Consider the following 17,251-nt stretch of genomic DNA (forward strand, 5'->3'; position numbering starts at 1 on the left):
TTCATGACGTAAGCGACACTTGATTCTTTTTGCGGGAAGTTACTTTCGCTTTGCTCGTGTCACAGCGGAGGAAGTTAATGTTACTTTTTTGACAGCACAAACATTTGTCTATGCTGTCTACCATTTCCTTTCCCTAAGGATTTCCCCAAAGAGTTATATTCGCGTTTTTCCAAAAAACTGGACAGTTTGTTTTGATCATGACGAACTGTTTGCTGATTAAGGAGAGTCCAATGATAATATCTCTTAATAAAGAGAATACAGTTTACGATGGGTTCATTACAGCGCTGGTAAGAAAATAAACGTTTAATCTCATTAGACAAAGTCATGTTAACAATGTCAGTTTAAGTTGTCAACTCTGCGGTATGTTTTTTGACCAATAACTTAGATGAACTTATCCAAATGCAACTTCTTTTAAAAGGAATTGTTTTTGATAGGAGAAAGACTTCAGGATACGAATAACTCTACCCTCTGATCGTCAGATGAAACATGCAAAGTATGATTGTTTGCAATACAATTCATTGATGTACAGTATGACGTTTTGGCAATGTGATTATTAATATTCATATACTTTGGCTTGTCTTTGGTTGTTTTGAAGGTTGCACTGTTGTTGGCAAATGAAACGACTACTTCATGGTTATCAACATATCGTGAAACAGGTATAGTAAATCAATGGGAAATAGTTTCCAGCTATTTCTCATCATTCTAGAAATGTGTCTTAATTAACATGTAATGTTTGTAGAGGAAAAAAGTAATCATTTTCCATTTGCCTGTAGGATATAAAGATTAGATTTATGTTTTGCCCTCCCTGGATTTATGTTGTACCCTGACGGGTTCAAGTTCATTATTTTCTTATGAATTTAAAATGATTAATAATTAACTCTGGTGGTCACCCTCATTAGTCAAATGAACAGGTACAGGTTTTGATATTCGGCAATGGTTAAGCATGTATTTTATTTTAACAGAGACTACAGCATTCAACAGATTTGATGGGTTTTATCTTGGAACTCAGGACAGTATTGGTAAACTTTGCTAAAGCACTCATATTTTTTTATCTTAAACAGTACATGATGTAACATATTCAGCATAATATTACCATAAAAAGCACAAGGGTTATTATTAAATAAATGATGTGCTTCTCGTTATGATTTTGTCTTTTCTCAGGAAGTGGCATTGAAAAGCCAACCAGGATGTCAATCCTTTTCACCACCTCAGTATTATTCCCAGCTGATAACAGAGATGGAGGGCTTAGGATGGGATAAGTATGATGTTTTGAATTTTGTATGCTCGCACTGTTTTGTGGTCACTTACAATCGCATACAAATCTTTTGCATTAGACAGTGTAGAGGTGGGTTTTGGGTAGATGGGATACAACTACGGCCTAAATCCCGGTTGGGTTAAAGCAACACAAGAGAGTTTTTGCTCTTTGCTCCCCCTACAGGTTGGAAGCGGAATTGTTAATTACCACTGTCTAAATAATTCCTACTGCAGCAATGCTGGCTCTGATTGGATTGTAGGTCTGCCGTAAAGCAAGTTTTTGTAGTTTTCACTCGAACTACAGGGCCGCGACCCGGCGGTTGGAAACTTCTTTAGTGCGGTTTTGGCCGTTAGAGGGCTGCAAAGCGAATGTGAAAGTGCCGTTCACCCTGTTTCGTGTGGATGAACGACAGAAACTTTTTTGGAAACGTAAAAAAAAACTCTTTATTGTTGCTTTAAGGGTTAGGTTTGGGGGTAGGATTAGGATAATCCATTCCACTAGAAGGTGCAGGACATCAATGGCATGTACGTCTGTCATCAACCGCTACAGTTTTACGCAAACATTCCGTATCCGACTTGCTTTGTAATAAAGGGGGCTAATGTGGTGTCTGTCATCCGTGTATTAAGCTCCGATTTCAGTCGGCTTCTCATTTTCTGCCTTCTATTAATGTCCAAAGATATAATTATGATATTAGCAGATGCAAATTGGTCTAATTGGAGACCCACTCTCAAGTTTAATCGGGAAATGTAGAAGTTAGACTGGAAATAAGGTGCACGTTTCAGACCGGAATTGCGGTCAGAAGTATTATACACTGGCACTATCTGTAAATGCACTTGAGATTAATTAAGATCCTTAATTCGTGGCTGTGTTAATAGCCTCAAGTCCGGCATAGTTGTGGCCTCTGATTGGTTTAGGAAGGGGGAAGTGCCGCAAAACCTGGTCATTTTAATGAGTTTTAGTTGCCTTGAAGAAGCCACATTTACTGGTAATTACTGTATAGATGGGGTCAGTTCTGTTCTTGCCTCATATCCTTAGAACAGTTCAAAAGAGTCAGATATTTAGGAAATTACTAAACATCAGTTTCTGGCTGCTTTAAAGTGGTGTGTAAGTGCGTTATTCGGAGTATCAGCGAAAGCATCGGGTCATAAGAAAATGAAAGTGGAATATTTTGACTTTGATCCCATTTTAGTCCAATTTTACTGTGAGATATTGCATTTGGTTTGACATTATCATACGAAACCATTCAGAATTTCTTTAGACAATTGGTGCATAGGAGCCGTGGTGAGAGGTTGTCACACCTTGCGCATGTATGAGAGAGAAGCGTGAGCCTCTCGCTGTGGTCTTTTAACACCCCACCAAGATAATGACACCTGAGCAGGATTCCTATTGGCTAGTGCTCTCACCATCTCACTCTAGCCAGCAGTTATATTTTAAAACCCATGATCCCTGGTGGCACCTGTGAGAATGGAATAACTGTACTATTTTCAGTAGCTGGGTTTTTGCATATCTGGATACTTGATAAGAATTTGTGACAAAAGCGGCGTAGACTGTATTACAGTTTGGGTTTTCCTCCCATATTCTTCGAACTAACATTCTTGTATGGCTTTTTGCTTTCATCTGTGGCCTGTTTGTATGCAAACACGTCAAATGTTCCTCTGCCATTTATGAAGGAAGCTGATTTTCTAGTTGCAAATGTAATGTTCTCATCAATCCTCCCAGCAAGACGTCCAGCCGTCAAGCTGTTTCAATCAGCTGAGGTGAGCGGCAGCGAGGCCTGATACTGTAGCAGCAGATCCCTATAGAATGCAGAGTGACTGAATGAGATTCCAGCTCAGAAAGGAGATCTCAATTTCGAGGAAATGAATGATTGGTGTGATTTTGTGCCAAAAGCATCTGTAATTGAATGCGATGCACAAGATTCGTCCTGTGGCTTATGAGAGAAAAAGAGGCCTTCCTGAATCTACAACAACACAGCAAAAAGATCTAAGTTTGCCTAAGTTGTGAGTTTGCAGTTTAAATTGAAGTTAAAGATTTTTTTTTGTTTTACAGTTTCACATACTGTGTCTTTCAGTGTATGAACTCACCAAATCTGTAAGAGCAGTTAAGTGACACTGAACCGACTTTCTGAACTGAAGCCTTTACTTTCTGTCATGTCCGACTTAAAACAAAATTAAATGTTTTGTTTATTTAAGGGGACACTCCACATTTTTTGAAAATATGCTAATTTTCCAGCTTCCCTAGAGTTAGACATTTGATTTTTACAGTTTGGGAATCCATTCAGCTGATCTCCGGGTCTGGGGGTACCACTTTTAGCATAGCTTAGCACAATACATTGAATCTGATTAGACCATTAGCATCACGCTAAAAAATAACCAAAGAGTTGCAATGTCTTAATACACGATGTAACTACAGAAGGGTCAAGTTTTAAATAGGAAAAATATTGAAACTCTTTGGTTATTTTTTTCGGACTCGTCTCGGACTTGTTCCTTCAAAGACTCGGTCTCGGACCACAGTGGGAGGAGAAGGACTCGTGTCCTTGAGACCAACACATTTTTATGTTCATATAAAAAAACCACACAACACTCGGGCTCGACTGTATTTGAAAACCAACGGACTTGGTCTCGACCCTTCAAAGACTCGGCCTTGACTCAGACGCTGCATAGGTGGTCTCGTCCCCATCACTAGCTAATGGTCTAATCAGATTCAATGGATTGTGCTAAGCTATGCTAAAAGTGATACTGCCAGACCCGGAGATCAGCTGAACGGATCCTAAAATTGTAAAAATCAACTCTTTAACTCTAGAGGAGCTGGAAAATGTATATATATATATTTTTTTTTAAGTGGAGTGTCCCTTTAAGGCTTGTGATAAGCTTATCAAAGCTTATTAAAGTATATTTGCTGACTAGTGGTTTAAATGAAAAATCAAATGTTTTAAAAATTAAAATATGTTACCAAATAATAGTGTTTAAAATTATTTCTAGTTTTTATTGTGGTTCATACACACATGCTCACTTGCTAGTGAGAATTCTGTTATAATAATGTAAGGAGAGTTGTATATATTCTGTGGTAACAGAATGGTGGAGGTGTTTCTCCGAGTTGTTTTATGTGGAGTTAAGTGCTAAGAGGTACAATGTGGATATGCGATCCTGCAGCCTCTACCGACAGGAACTCTCAGAGCAAAGTGTGCGTGAACGTACTAACCGCAATATGCTGCGTTACACGACTCGTAAATAAGCTGCTGAAATCTGTGTGCCATGTGAAGTGCTGGAACATTAGCAGGCATACATCTGTTGTGGTGTGGTGTAGTCGATTCAAGACTTTTCCCGTTTGAAAGCCGTAAGGATTGTGCATGTCTGAGAAGCATCTTTAAAATGACAAGTCAACAAAAATAAATTTTCCTTTAGCTGTTTTAATGTGCCTAACTTATAACATCAGTGTGCAGTTATGTATGTAATGCATTTTTGCTGTTTAAATACAAAATTTGAACATACAATGAAATGAGATGGCCAGATGGTCAAAATGTCTGTCTGATGCATGCATATAGACCAACAATATAAAAATAGCACAGCCCCAACTCTCCCGCCCTAACCCGAAAACTTGTCTGATTTATCTGTCGAGTACTTGAGCAGAAAACACACATCCCTGTAATGATTTACTACTTGTTCTTACTTACAATAATGTTTTTACTGGTGGTCACTGTTGACATGTCTGACGTGTGTCATTTATGTGTGCTGCTATTGATCTGTTTTGGCAGGCTGCTCTTTATTGATGCAGAGTTTCGCACACTGAAGCTGAAGGCAGAGGACTCTGCAGGACGTCAACACACCATTACGATCAAGCTCAAGTCCAAGGTGAAGTCCTTATTTTCTCTCAATGTCATTTGATTCTTTAACCAGATTTTTCACATTTTATGAACCATGGTCTTTATTATGGTCATGCTATTTGTAAAACACATTGCACACTCTCAGAAAAAAGGTACAAAAGTTTACATTTGTGTCACTAGGACAGTACCTTTTAAAAAGGTAATTTACCCTTTAGCTACATATGAAGAGTTTGGTTCCAAAACGCACTAAATCCATTTTGACAAATTTTGGTAAAAACGTGTTTTCTATACCAAGAAAGTGACAAGATGAAAACCACTATTTTCTGTTACAAACTTTCACATAGCATCTTTAGGTTATAAAAACATAAAAAATTCAAATCCATAACTTGATTTTCAAAGATTTATTATAAAAACTGATTATTTTTTCCACAAAATGCAATAAATTCATGACAAGTTTTTATTCAAAATGCTATAAATCTATTGAATCAATAGCCTATATAAATGTGCATTCATCTTTGCCATGTTATATTCATTTAGTTGACTAGTTGTACACTAATTAAAAATATAAACATTAATGTCATAAATCAAAACACTTACTTTGTCATATTAAGAACACTGTCATTGCTGCGGTTATACTTGACGTTGTCGCTTGACGTTTTTCACAGCGATCAGCTGTAAAATGTTTTGGTCCTGCTCGATTTTCGTTGACTTTGAGTAAAATTATGGAAAGTTTTTCATAAGATCCCCTGGGGTCAATGTGTTATCAGAAACTTGATGCTGTCGGCCCGGGCAAACAAGCACCCGTCTCCCGAGTGCCTCTTGCGTAAATGATTAGATGTGGATGGCTTACGTTTCTTTCCCGTCACAGAAAACCATCACAGGTTTATCAATGCTATTAAAGTATTTTTTTGTTTTTGTTTGTTTGTTGATCACGAAGTACAAAGTAGATGAGCAAAACTAGGACTCTGTGTACTCAACTCGCCGCCATTGTTTGTTTACATTGCGTGGAATGGTGCACTGTAATCTGTGGAGCGGATTTATGGCATTCTGTAGAAAAGGTACAAAAGTGTACTTTTTGAAAGATACAGCCCCATTAACAAATTTTTCATCAATTAAAATTTGCCCATGTTTTTGACAGTTCTAACCCTAAGCCATAGCATTGGTTGAGCAAATGGTGCTGTGTTGGGCTGATCGAGATTCTCGGCCAAACAGAAATGTTTAAAAGTGTCACAGACATTGTTTACAGTATGGGTAAAACCATCCATATCTTATTTGTAGCTGTATCTTCATATTAAGTTTTGAAAGAAGTGTATATTTCAGCCTTAAAACGAAGCTTGTATTATTTTGTCAATGTTCAGAATAAGGATTTTTGTAGGTCACACATGCAAAGTTTACACCGCTTTCCAAATTCAGGTTCACTCTACATAAACAGCCGGACTACAAAAAAAAAGAGCAATACTTTGGTTTTAGTATCTAACTTCAAGCAGGTGGCACTAATGTGCTGTGACCGTAAGATTATGCTGAGAGATAAAGCAGTGAGATTTTGGCACGGCCTGAAGGAGAGGCGAGAGAGCACAAGGATGCGGTGACAGAGATAAGACTGTGAGTGATCTACATAAGGTGATTACAGGGGCCACGGTATAAGCAGAAAATTGTGTCGTGTGATTGGTTTATTGAGAGCGGGGCTGTGAGCGTGAGCTTGGCATCAGGCTTAGGGACATGGTAGAGATGCCAGTGGATCCGTGCGGACACTGTACGGGGTCCTGATGAGATTCAGCAGGGCGTGAGAAGTCCCCTGTGCCCACCTGCCCACCGTCCTGCAGTGTGCTAAAAATAGCAGTGATCTAACCACCTCACATCTGCTCATCTTCCTCGAGCCGGGCCCTTTCACAAGGGCCTCCGTCACCCAACAGCGGCTCACGCAACAAGAGCAAGTCAAGGCATTTCAGTCGCTTATGGGGTCTTACCCAAAAATGTTCATTGCTTGTAGTGTAGAAAAAATGTGTGAGAGAAGAGAATCACAACCCAAAAGGAGGGTACAATTGCAGGGTGTGGCTCATATATATTGTATACATAATATAATGTCAGAATCATAATGAGCTTTGTCAGCCAATTGAGCACACACAAGAAATTTGTTGTGGTTTTAGGAGCTCAGACTACCTGTATAACATGCATTATATGCATAATCACAAGAAATAAAAAATAAAAATGTAAGTAATATACAAGATGTAAGAGGGAAAGTTGTTTACAGATGAGCATGATATGTACTGTATATTAATTTTGTGTATATTTGCAACTGTAAAAAATTAAATATGTGTTCACATAATTATGCATGATTCTTAATTATACATATTTGGACTGTTCACTGTCTGTTTATACTGTAATGTATAGTGTAAACATTTACAGGGTTCCCACGGGTCCTTGAAAGTTTGTGAATCTGGGGGAAATAATTCAAGGCCCTGGGAAGTTTTGAAAATATACATCCATAGATACAAGTCATTGAAAGTGCTTGAATCTATTTATGCAAGAAGTTTTCTGGAAAAAAATCTATATACTTCCCTGTGTAGTGTAGGAAAATATCATAAAACTTTGTAAGTTTTTTTAAGACTTTTTCAGCACACAGGCTAAACTGTTTTCTTTAAATGCTGATATCTTCTGTATGCAAATGTTGATTCATACCAAAAGCTTTTTTGCATAGTTGTGTTTGACACATGAGAACGTCTCAGGTTACGTATGTAACTGTTGTTTCCTAAGAAGGGTACAAGACGCTGCGTCTCCCTTGCCATACGTCCTGCGTCCCTGTAACACCGTCTTTGGCAATATTTCAGATAGCGATATACTTCCTGGCTTCCGCATGACCCTGTCTTTGTCGTTAAGCCCCACCATTGGTTAAATTTTATATAAACATTCAGACGCACTTACCACTGGAGGCGTCCCCAAAGTGTCACCTCAGTAACGCAGCGTGAGTTCCCTCGAAAGGGAACTGTAACAATGTATCTTAAAAGGTAACACGTTGTAACCTTACTCTCACTTGAAATGGGTCCCCAAATTTAGTCCTTGAATTTGAGGGTTTGGACCTGGAAAGTCATTGAAAGGTCCTTGAATTTGAAGTTAACTAAGGTGTGAGAACCCTGCATTTATAATTGCTTAATTTTTTTCTTTTGTCAGTATCCAGCTGAAGCCCCAGAATTCTCTGCTGATCTTCCCGTTCCTTTGGCCATCACATGGACCTCACAGGTACACAGTCCTCATTTTAAAACATTGTATTTTTTCAGCTAAACAAATTAGTACAAAAAAGTTTTTACTTTTCATACCACTAAAATTGACCTGTTTTTAAAACAAAACAATTGAAGTACAATTAGTTTAATTACCAATTAGTTAAAGTTTTTTGGCATTGGAAGGTGCGTTTTTGTTGATGAAAGGTGTTCCACGCTGCACTGTCGCTTTGATGTTGCTCCCATAAAAACAATACCTCCACTCACAAAGGCTCAATCCGTGCCAAATAAACCAACAGGACTGCGATCTGGAAAGCTACACGTGTTAGCGGCCTCTAATGAGCCTCGATGAGTTTCTTTTTACGTATAACAATTAAAAGCGAGAACGGAGGCCCATTTTTCACTGTCGTTTCCTTTTTATCATCGTCCTCCGGTTTCACCTCCCTCCCTGAAAAACAGCCTATGCTTCAGTCATACGTTTGCTCCAATTACTTTGAGGTGGATGAAAGCGACTTGGCGTACCGCGCAGCAGTGTAGCGAGTAGGGGAGGGTTCTCCGCTGAAGCTGCGTTGTGTTGGGTGAGAGATGGCAGCGAAACATGGCTCTCTGACAGAGAAGACCAGCTCAGCACACCGCAGCCTTCTGCTTGCTGAAGCCCTGCTGGGCTGCTGATGTCTTGATGCATCTCCTCTGTTCAGGGAAGAGAAGGGTCTGTCCAACTGACTCTTACGCACATTTCAATGAGTGGTGATTACCTGCATATTGCGGGTTGAAGTGTGTGTGTGTGTGTGTGTGTGTGTGTGTGTGTGAGAGAGAGAGTCAGTGAGTTTGTGAGCAGTGTGTAATATGGATCAGAAGATTTGGCGCGGTGTGGATGCAGGTGTGTCTCAGCCCAATTTACACTTAGCCAGTCACCCGGACAGACTCCTGGTGTGCAGAGGGAGACAATGTTCTCAGCCCATTTTCAAAAAAGTGCACCACACTTGTAAAATATGATGTAAAAGTCAGAATGAAAAAAGTTTGAAGTGTTTTACCTGATGTTGCTGTTTAGTAAATATTTTTAATTTTGGGAAAAATAACATAGACATAGTAATTCAATATTCGGCTCTAAGATATAAATTGAATGGGCTAAGAATATAATCTTGCTAAAGGCAGCACAAAAGGGTGAAATTAGACTTATGAGGTGTCATAAAACATTTTGATGAAAAAAGTAAATGCAAAGTAAGAGTATCAAAATAAGAAGCATACAGTTAACAAACATCTCTTCATGTACTATTTTGAACATGATTTCAAATGACATCATACAAACAAATTCTGTTGTTTTTCCGCATTTAAGGGGAAAATTTTCATTACCGCAACATGTCCATGACTGGATTTGGGTTCTTTGACATGGAAATATTTATAATTAAAAAATCTAATAAAATAAAAAGCTTCAGTGCATGTTATACTATAAACATTTACAGTAAAGAAACATGTGGTATTTGATGATCATTGGTAAATGTAGAGACAATAATAAGGAATATAAATGTGTCCAAGAAACATTTTCTCATCCTCCACAACAATTTTCAATCATTGTTTAAGCCCTCAAGGAACTAACATTTTCAACAAAAAAAATTGTTGGAAGGGACATAATTTACTGTGACACTCAAGATGGCTACCAGGGAAGCAGATCTTATTTTTCTCTCCAGATAAAAGTTGAAATTTTGTTTGTCATAGTACCTAGACAACTTTATAGTTCTCATTACCGAAACATGAGTTTGTAAATGCATATATTTATTGTAATATCATGTTGCGGTAATGATAGTTTTTGATAATGATAATCTAAAAAATTTAAATATTTCTATAGGAAATATTTTTTAAATCCTCTAAAAATAATGGTTATAGTAAGTTCAGACCTTAAAAAAATTGGTTTCAAATTGGTTTTGTTTGAAAGACTTTTAAAATTTTTATTTTGTCTATTTTTCACAATTTTATAGGTACCCCTTAGAACCTTTTGGGGTCCCTAGACACCAATTAAAAAAAAAACCTGCTGATCTACATGATGCACACTTTTTTGGATACTATTTTAATGGAGTATGTAAATAATCTGTTTAACCCATTATTGTTGCTTCACATGACGGCCCTTTACAATTATAGACTATGAATGTTAAGAAAAAGCAATTCTTTGTGTGCAATTATTGATTTATTTACTTGACACACATTCACTAAATGCCTGAAAATGTGCCATTAAACATTGAGAGGAGGGCCCTAATTGGAAGAGTTAACAGAACGGTAAGCATTGTGTCACCTCACTAGAGATGAATCATTGTGTTGTTCCACTTTTTGGGCACATTTCCAACAAAGATTAAATTATGAAGACATCTCGCCTGTACCGTATATTTAAATAAAAGCATAACTATAATCACACAACCGGCATTAATTGGAAAATAATTGCCACGTCTTTGCACCTGTGCAATGCTAAATTGTGTGCGCTGTATTGGCACAATGACCCATCATATTAGGTTCATGCTTTCTCTCCTGTGTCGAAATATCTTCTCCTGTGTGGTGTTGGATGAAAACTCATACACATTAATGTGTGCTATTAGTCTAAAATTCCTACCTAAACACATATTACAACACCGTTCCCCATTTTTCTCTCTCTCTCGCCACCATATATATTTGGTGCTACGGTCTGAAAAAAAACAAAAGTCATTTGATGTGTTTTGTTGTGTTCAATTACCAGCTTTGGGTGCTGTATTCAGCTTTGCCTCTGTGCTCTCCAATTTAACATGTATGGAAAAGTATCAGGCACATAATCAACATCAGCACGCAAATTATGTGACAAAAGAAAAAAACATTAAATCTCATCTTCTAAATATAGGAAGTCCTCTACCCCTTAAATCAACTCAGATTGGCTGTATTATGTGGATGAGATATTACAATGGTACAAAATTACTGTTGACAAGTGTGATTTAACATCTTATGATCTAAAATCAATGTATTTTACCTCGTTTAGAAATACTCCAGGCAATTGTGTAAAAGACACACTGCAAAAATGTTTTTGAGATGGTAATATCAAAATGTTATGAAACATTTAATATGCATATTTGCTTATATCTTTCCCCGCCAGCATTTTTTATGATTTTCACAAAAGTTTAATGCCTTCCAGAAAATAATGTTCTTTAAATATATAAACATACAATATGTCAAATTAAAGAACAGTGCCCGGTTGCATGAAACTCGTTGCAACAAAGGTCTTAACTGTCACCCTTACCTAAGTGTTTATACTAAGTATTTTACGGCAGTCTCTGCCAAAACACGGCAGCGGAGACGCGGTTGCTGTAGTTACAAAATCTCACAGCGGTAACAAATCAACGGCGGATTTGTGTACAATGAAACATCGCAAATAACAGACTGTAAAGTGCCGCATGTATAAAACCTCAAAGTAATTCAAACTGGAAAAACTTTATATTGACGGACGATCAACCCGCTATTCTCCTAATAAATACGCATCACTTTTCTCTAGGGATTAGTTAGATCGTTAGAAATGCGCGTTGGTACTTCATTTTCATAAATAACCATACAATCAGCCATCGCGTGTGACGTTAAGGGACCTGTTATAGTCCCTTAAGTTTTTAAGGGAAAATTGGACTTAAGGACTTTGTTGCAACGCATAGCAGAACTTAAGGTAATACTTTAGCATTTAAGGGTAAATACTTATTGACAGCCTTAAGGTTCACTTAAGGGTTTTTCTTGGAACACATTTTTGGATAAGGGCACCCTTAACCTTATATTTAAGGGATTTCTTAGCTTAAGGACTTTCATGCAACCGGGCACTGACCCTCTGTTTTCAAAAAAAAATAGTCTGGCAGACTGGGAAATGTATAAAAAATATTTTCACAGTTAATATCATTAATGTACTGAGCCCCTAAGGTGACATTAGAGTAAAAAAATCAAAAGTTTAGTTTCATGTGCTCGCGTGTAACTTTCGCGTGCTCACATGTAACTTTCGAGTTCTCACGTATAACTTTCGCGTGTAACTTTCGCGTGCTTGCGTCAAACTTTCGCTTGCTCTGGTCAAACTTTCGCGTGCTCACGTCAAACTTTCGCGTGCTCACGTCAAACTTTCGCGTGCTCGCGTCAACCTTTCGCGTCTCGCGTCAAACTTTCACAAAACTTTTCACATGCGCACGCGAAACTAAAACTTTTTATTTAATTTTTGCCCCATGTCACCTTAGGGGCTCTGTATTAATGTAAATTTTTGTAAAAAAATTGCAATGATGCCATGTATTTTATATTTGTTTTTTAATCGTTTTTGTTTTTCCTGATGTGAAAAGTGCTACAGAAATAAACTTGAATTAAATATTTCTGTTTTATTATAACTAGTAATAGACAGATACCATTGCCCGTTATATAAGCCGATTCATTTTATTAAATTTTTTTTGGTATCCCCTGATTAATCTTTTCAATAGGCCAGTAAATTTTTTTGTTACTTAAATTTGTTGTTTGTAATGAAAAGACACTCAGATTTAAACCCAAAGTCTGACAGACAGTTAAATGACTTATTAACTCTTTCACCGCCAGCGTTTTTAAAAAAAGTTGCCAGCCAGCGGCAGCATTTTTCATGGTTTTCACAAAAGTTTAATGCCTTCCAGAAAATGTTCTTCTTTAAATGTATAAATAAACAATATATCAGATGAAAGAACAGACCCTCTGCTTTCAAAAAAAAAAAAAAAACGTTTCATCCTACCTTCATTAGTTCTCTTGTAATCACCTCTCAAACATGGGTAGGTTTCTTCAAAAACACCCAATTTTGAGCAAAAAGCTGAGATAATTCCATTATTGCGAAGGACTTTTGATAGAGATGCAGAGCGATCTTTAAAACATATACAGAGTTCTTTCTCTTTCACGTGAGGCGCTACTTCCGGGTTGTATAAGTTGCGGAAGTGCCACCTGGTGGATAATAGCGGTATTGCGGAAAGACGGAAAATCTCGTCATTGGCGGGGAAGCGTTTTCTCTTAATTGACGAGATATCTCGATATTTTTACCAATTTTCTGTTTGACTCTCATTTACTGTCATTTCATTTGTGTTATATCGGCCTCATATTGGCCAATCAGAATTACTGCTTTCTTAATATTGGCCATTGAAAAACCCATAATGGTCGACCACTAATCAATATGTATGTTTAATTCTGTCGACATCGCAATGTGCACATCTGAGTCACATCAGAGAACTAGAGCATTTTTTTGGGAAGAAAAACTATTTTAGGTGCCTCACACTATACAAGAACAGTAGAGAGAAATCACAGATTCAGTAACATTACACCTCACGTGGTGGTACCAATTAATATGGTTCCAAAGGTTTTAATATCAAGATCTGGTCACAAGACAAGTGGTATATATACCATCATGCAACTTTTTTCTTCCAGAGCTATACAAAAAATGCAGTTACTGTAATTACTTGAATTTTTAAGTCACCTGGTGACGCCATCCAGTTTTTTTCATATCACAATACACATCACAGAAAAACAAAATAATGCATAGTCAGTTTTGACCAATATCAGGAAGCCCTATATTTACTATATTTTGCTTTATTGTGCAAAGGTGATATAAATGCATCTTTGCCATTATCTGTAACAATCAAATAGGATTGTTGTATAAACAAGGCATTCTACAACAGATGGTGTAGCCAAAACATAGATCTGATGATCAAATCCGTTTGCGATGACATAATTAATAGTAGTTTTGGGCTAATTAATAACTTTTAATTTGGTCATTTACCACGTGTTTGCCTCCCTAAAATTTGTAAATTTTAACAAGCTGCCGCATCTATGATATCAGGCAGTGCAAATTGAAATTTTAAATTAGTTCCATATTGTAAGTTGTTCTCAGGAAGTTTGCATGTCTAACTTTTTTGGATGTAGTGGCTTCATCATAGTTTTGAGTTCGCTAACCCGCCGTCTCACACCCGAAATGTTAAGTACAAGTGCGGGCTGACACGTCTCAATGCCGAATACGCCGCAGTCCTGAGCAGCACTAAAAATAAACCACTGAACGTGGCATTGAGCGTAGAGGATCTGGTGTCCAGACTCTGGCTTTTCGCGATTAAAGACCTTGATTTGGCAGCCGGGAGGGAACCGAGGATTTTGGGTCTGAGGTCAGTGCGGCTTGGGCGACCTGCGCTCCTTTCCTCTGACAGCATGGAGTGAAATGGGGCCAAACCCCATCAGCTGTCAATCATCAGCTGTGATTTATGAGCGGCCATATTCGAACCATTAGCTTTGCCTTACAACTGGACAGCTCCAAAGGAAACGGAGGCATACTGTGTTTGTGTGTGTTAGAATTAGAGGAAGCTGCTATGGTGAACGGTGGATGGGTCGTCTGTGGTTCTCAGTGATCAAAAGCTATTGCTGAATTTCTCTTGTTTGCTGATGTATGAGTTTTGGTTTTTTCCTGTTCAGTCACTTTTTACATTTGATTTGTTTGTGGTTGGCGCTTTAATCAATGGTTTGTTGACAGGTAGTTGATGAAGACTTGGCAAGACTTCAGTGGGACTTTTTTTCTTTTTCTTCCCTTATTTTTGACGGCAGAGGCATGAAGAGTTTGTATAAAGCAGCGATATGAAACCAGACATGTGGACAGTATCAACATCTTCCATATGTGTTTAGTAGGTTTCAGTAATTATTCAAGACAGCCAAGCCAATGTAAGATTATAAGATATAAAGAGTGTGACCCTTTCTAACATCTAGATGCTTACATGTATTTACTGTGTATACTGCTCTGTTGATTTGTTACAAAGAACTGCTGTATTTTTACAATTTCTGCATTAGTCTTTACATCTACTGTCTGTAGTTTTTTTCTTTTACTGGCTTTTAAATGGTCTTAACAAAACTGTGTTTCCTAATCCATTCTGGTGATCATGTAAATGTTGGATTTTTGATGTGAATAAGTGCAAGATTAAAAAAAATTCAATGTAGATACACCGCCATTAACTGCCTCTATCAGCAGGTTTGTAACAACATGAGAGTGAGAAAATGATGACAGAATTTTACATTTTTGGGTGAACTATCTTTTTAAGGCTATAATATTTAAAGGATTAGTCCATTTTCTTAAAAAAATCCAGATAATTTACTCACCACCATGTCATCCAAAATGTTGATGTCTTTCTTTCTTCAGTCGAGAAGAAATTATGTTTATTAAGGAAAACATTCCAGGATTTTTTTCATTTTAATGGACCCCAACACTTTACAGTTTTAATGTAGTTTAAAATGGCAGTTTCAAAGGACACTAGACGATTTCAAACGAGGCATAAGGGTCTTATCTAGCGAAACGATTGTCATTTTTGACAAGAAAAATAAAAAATATGCACTTTTAAACCACAGCTTCCTCCGGCTGTGTGATGAGCCAGCTCGACCTCACATAATTGCGTAGTGACGTGGAAAGGTCATGCGTTACATGTATGAAACGCACATTTGCAGACCATTTTAAACAATAAACTGACACAAAGACATTAATTAGTATCATTCAACATACAACGTCGGAACGGTCCTCTTTCTCCACACTTGTAAAAACTGGGGCGTAGTTTCGCATATGTCATCTGTGACCTCTTAATTTGATGAAGTATTACGTGAGGTTGCGCTGGCGCGTCACAGAACCGGAGGAAAACTAGAGAAGTTGTGGTTTAAAAGTGCATATTTTTATTTTTCTTGCCAAAAATGACAATCGTGCCTCGTTTGAAATAGTTTAGAGTCCTTTGAAACTGCAATTTTAAACTGCATTAAAACTGTTAAGTTTTGGGGTCCATTAAAGTCCATTAAAATTAGAAAAATCCTGAAATGTTTTCCTCAAAAAACATAATTTCTTTTCGACTGAACAAAGAAAGACATCAACATTTTGGATGACATGGTGGTGAGTAAATTATCTAGATGTTGTTTTTTTTTTTTTTAGAAAATCAACTAATCCTTTAAGTATTCAATATATTGAAGTAAAATCTTAAAGCTATAATATTCTTTGTATTCTTCATATCGAAAGTATTAAACTGATTTAAAAACTGATTTATTTTCTGTTCCTCTACTTCAGAGCACCTTGGTGCATGTACACAGTCAGTTCCTGTTAAATGTGGAAGCTCTGTCCGAATTTTGGACGGTCATGGATGAAATAGATGAGCAGACATGGGTGTTGGAACCGGAAAAACCCACTAAAGCAGATTCAATGAGAAGAATTGCTGTCGGTAACTGGATCTACTACTATTATTTTCATTAAAGAAATTATAGTATTTACTCACATTCATGTTGTTCCAGACCCGTATGCTGTTACTTTTTCTATCAAACAAAAATAGACTTAAAGGGGACATATCTGACTTTCACGAAAAAAGTCACGAAAATCTGACTTTTTCCCTTTTTCCATGTTTAAGTGCTATAATTGGGTCCCCAGTGCTTTTATCAAGCTAGAAAATGTGAAAAAGATCAACCCAGTAACTTAGTTATGGTAAACCATCAGCACAAGCATGTGAAAAAATAGGTCATTGAAATTTGGCTCCCCTGGTGATGTCAGAAGGGGAAAATACCACCCCTTAATCTGTACTATCCAACCACGACACTGCCATTTAGTGCAGAGATCAGCTCATTTGCATTTTAAAGGACACACGCAAAACGGCACATTTTTGTTCGCATCTACAAAGTGGCAATTTTAACATAATATAATCAATTATCTATATGATATTTTGAGCTAAAACTTCACATGCGTACTCTGGGGACACCAAAGATTTATTTGACATCTTAAAAAAGGCTTGTGAAATGTCCCTGTTAAAGTACGCAACTTTTGACCAAGAACTAAAAGCCAAGAAATCATTAAAAAAGCAAATGAAACTTTCATGCAGCACTTGTCTTTTTCCAGATTTAAATATCGATGCCAAAGCAAACAGTCATGATTGCACAAAATGTTTAGTAAATGAACGTGTCAAGAGATTTTAAACAAAC

General features: G+C 37.3%; 1 protein-coding gene across 1 annotated transcript in view; it reads left to right on the top strand.

Moving 5' to 3' along the window:
* Positions 1-17,251, top strand: part of fancl (FA complementation group L) — a 25,647-nt gene continuing 8,396 nt past the window's right edge. The window contains exons 1-8 of the mRNA XM_055170479.2: positions 1-287; positions 435-493; positions 596-656; positions 963-1,019; positions 1,162-1,259; positions 5,010-5,106; positions 8,247-8,315; positions 16,353-16,503. Coding sequence (XP_055026454.2) covers positions 198-287; positions 435-493; positions 596-656; positions 963-1,019; positions 1,162-1,259; positions 5,010-5,106; positions 8,247-8,315; positions 16,353-16,503 — 682 coding nt within the window. The 5' untranslated portion in view covers positions 1-197. The remainder of the gene's footprint in view (positions 288-434; positions 494-595; positions 657-962; positions 1,020-1,161; positions 1,260-5,009; positions 5,107-8,246; positions 8,316-16,352; positions 16,504-17,251) is intronic.

The sequence above is a fragment of the Misgurnus anguillicaudatus genome, chromosome 11, assembly GCF_027580225.2.
Source record: "Misgurnus anguillicaudatus chromosome 11, ASM2758022v2, whole genome shotgun sequence".
Lineage (NCBI taxonomy): Eukaryota > Metazoa > Chordata > Actinopteri > Cypriniformes > Cobitidae > Misgurnus > Misgurnus anguillicaudatus.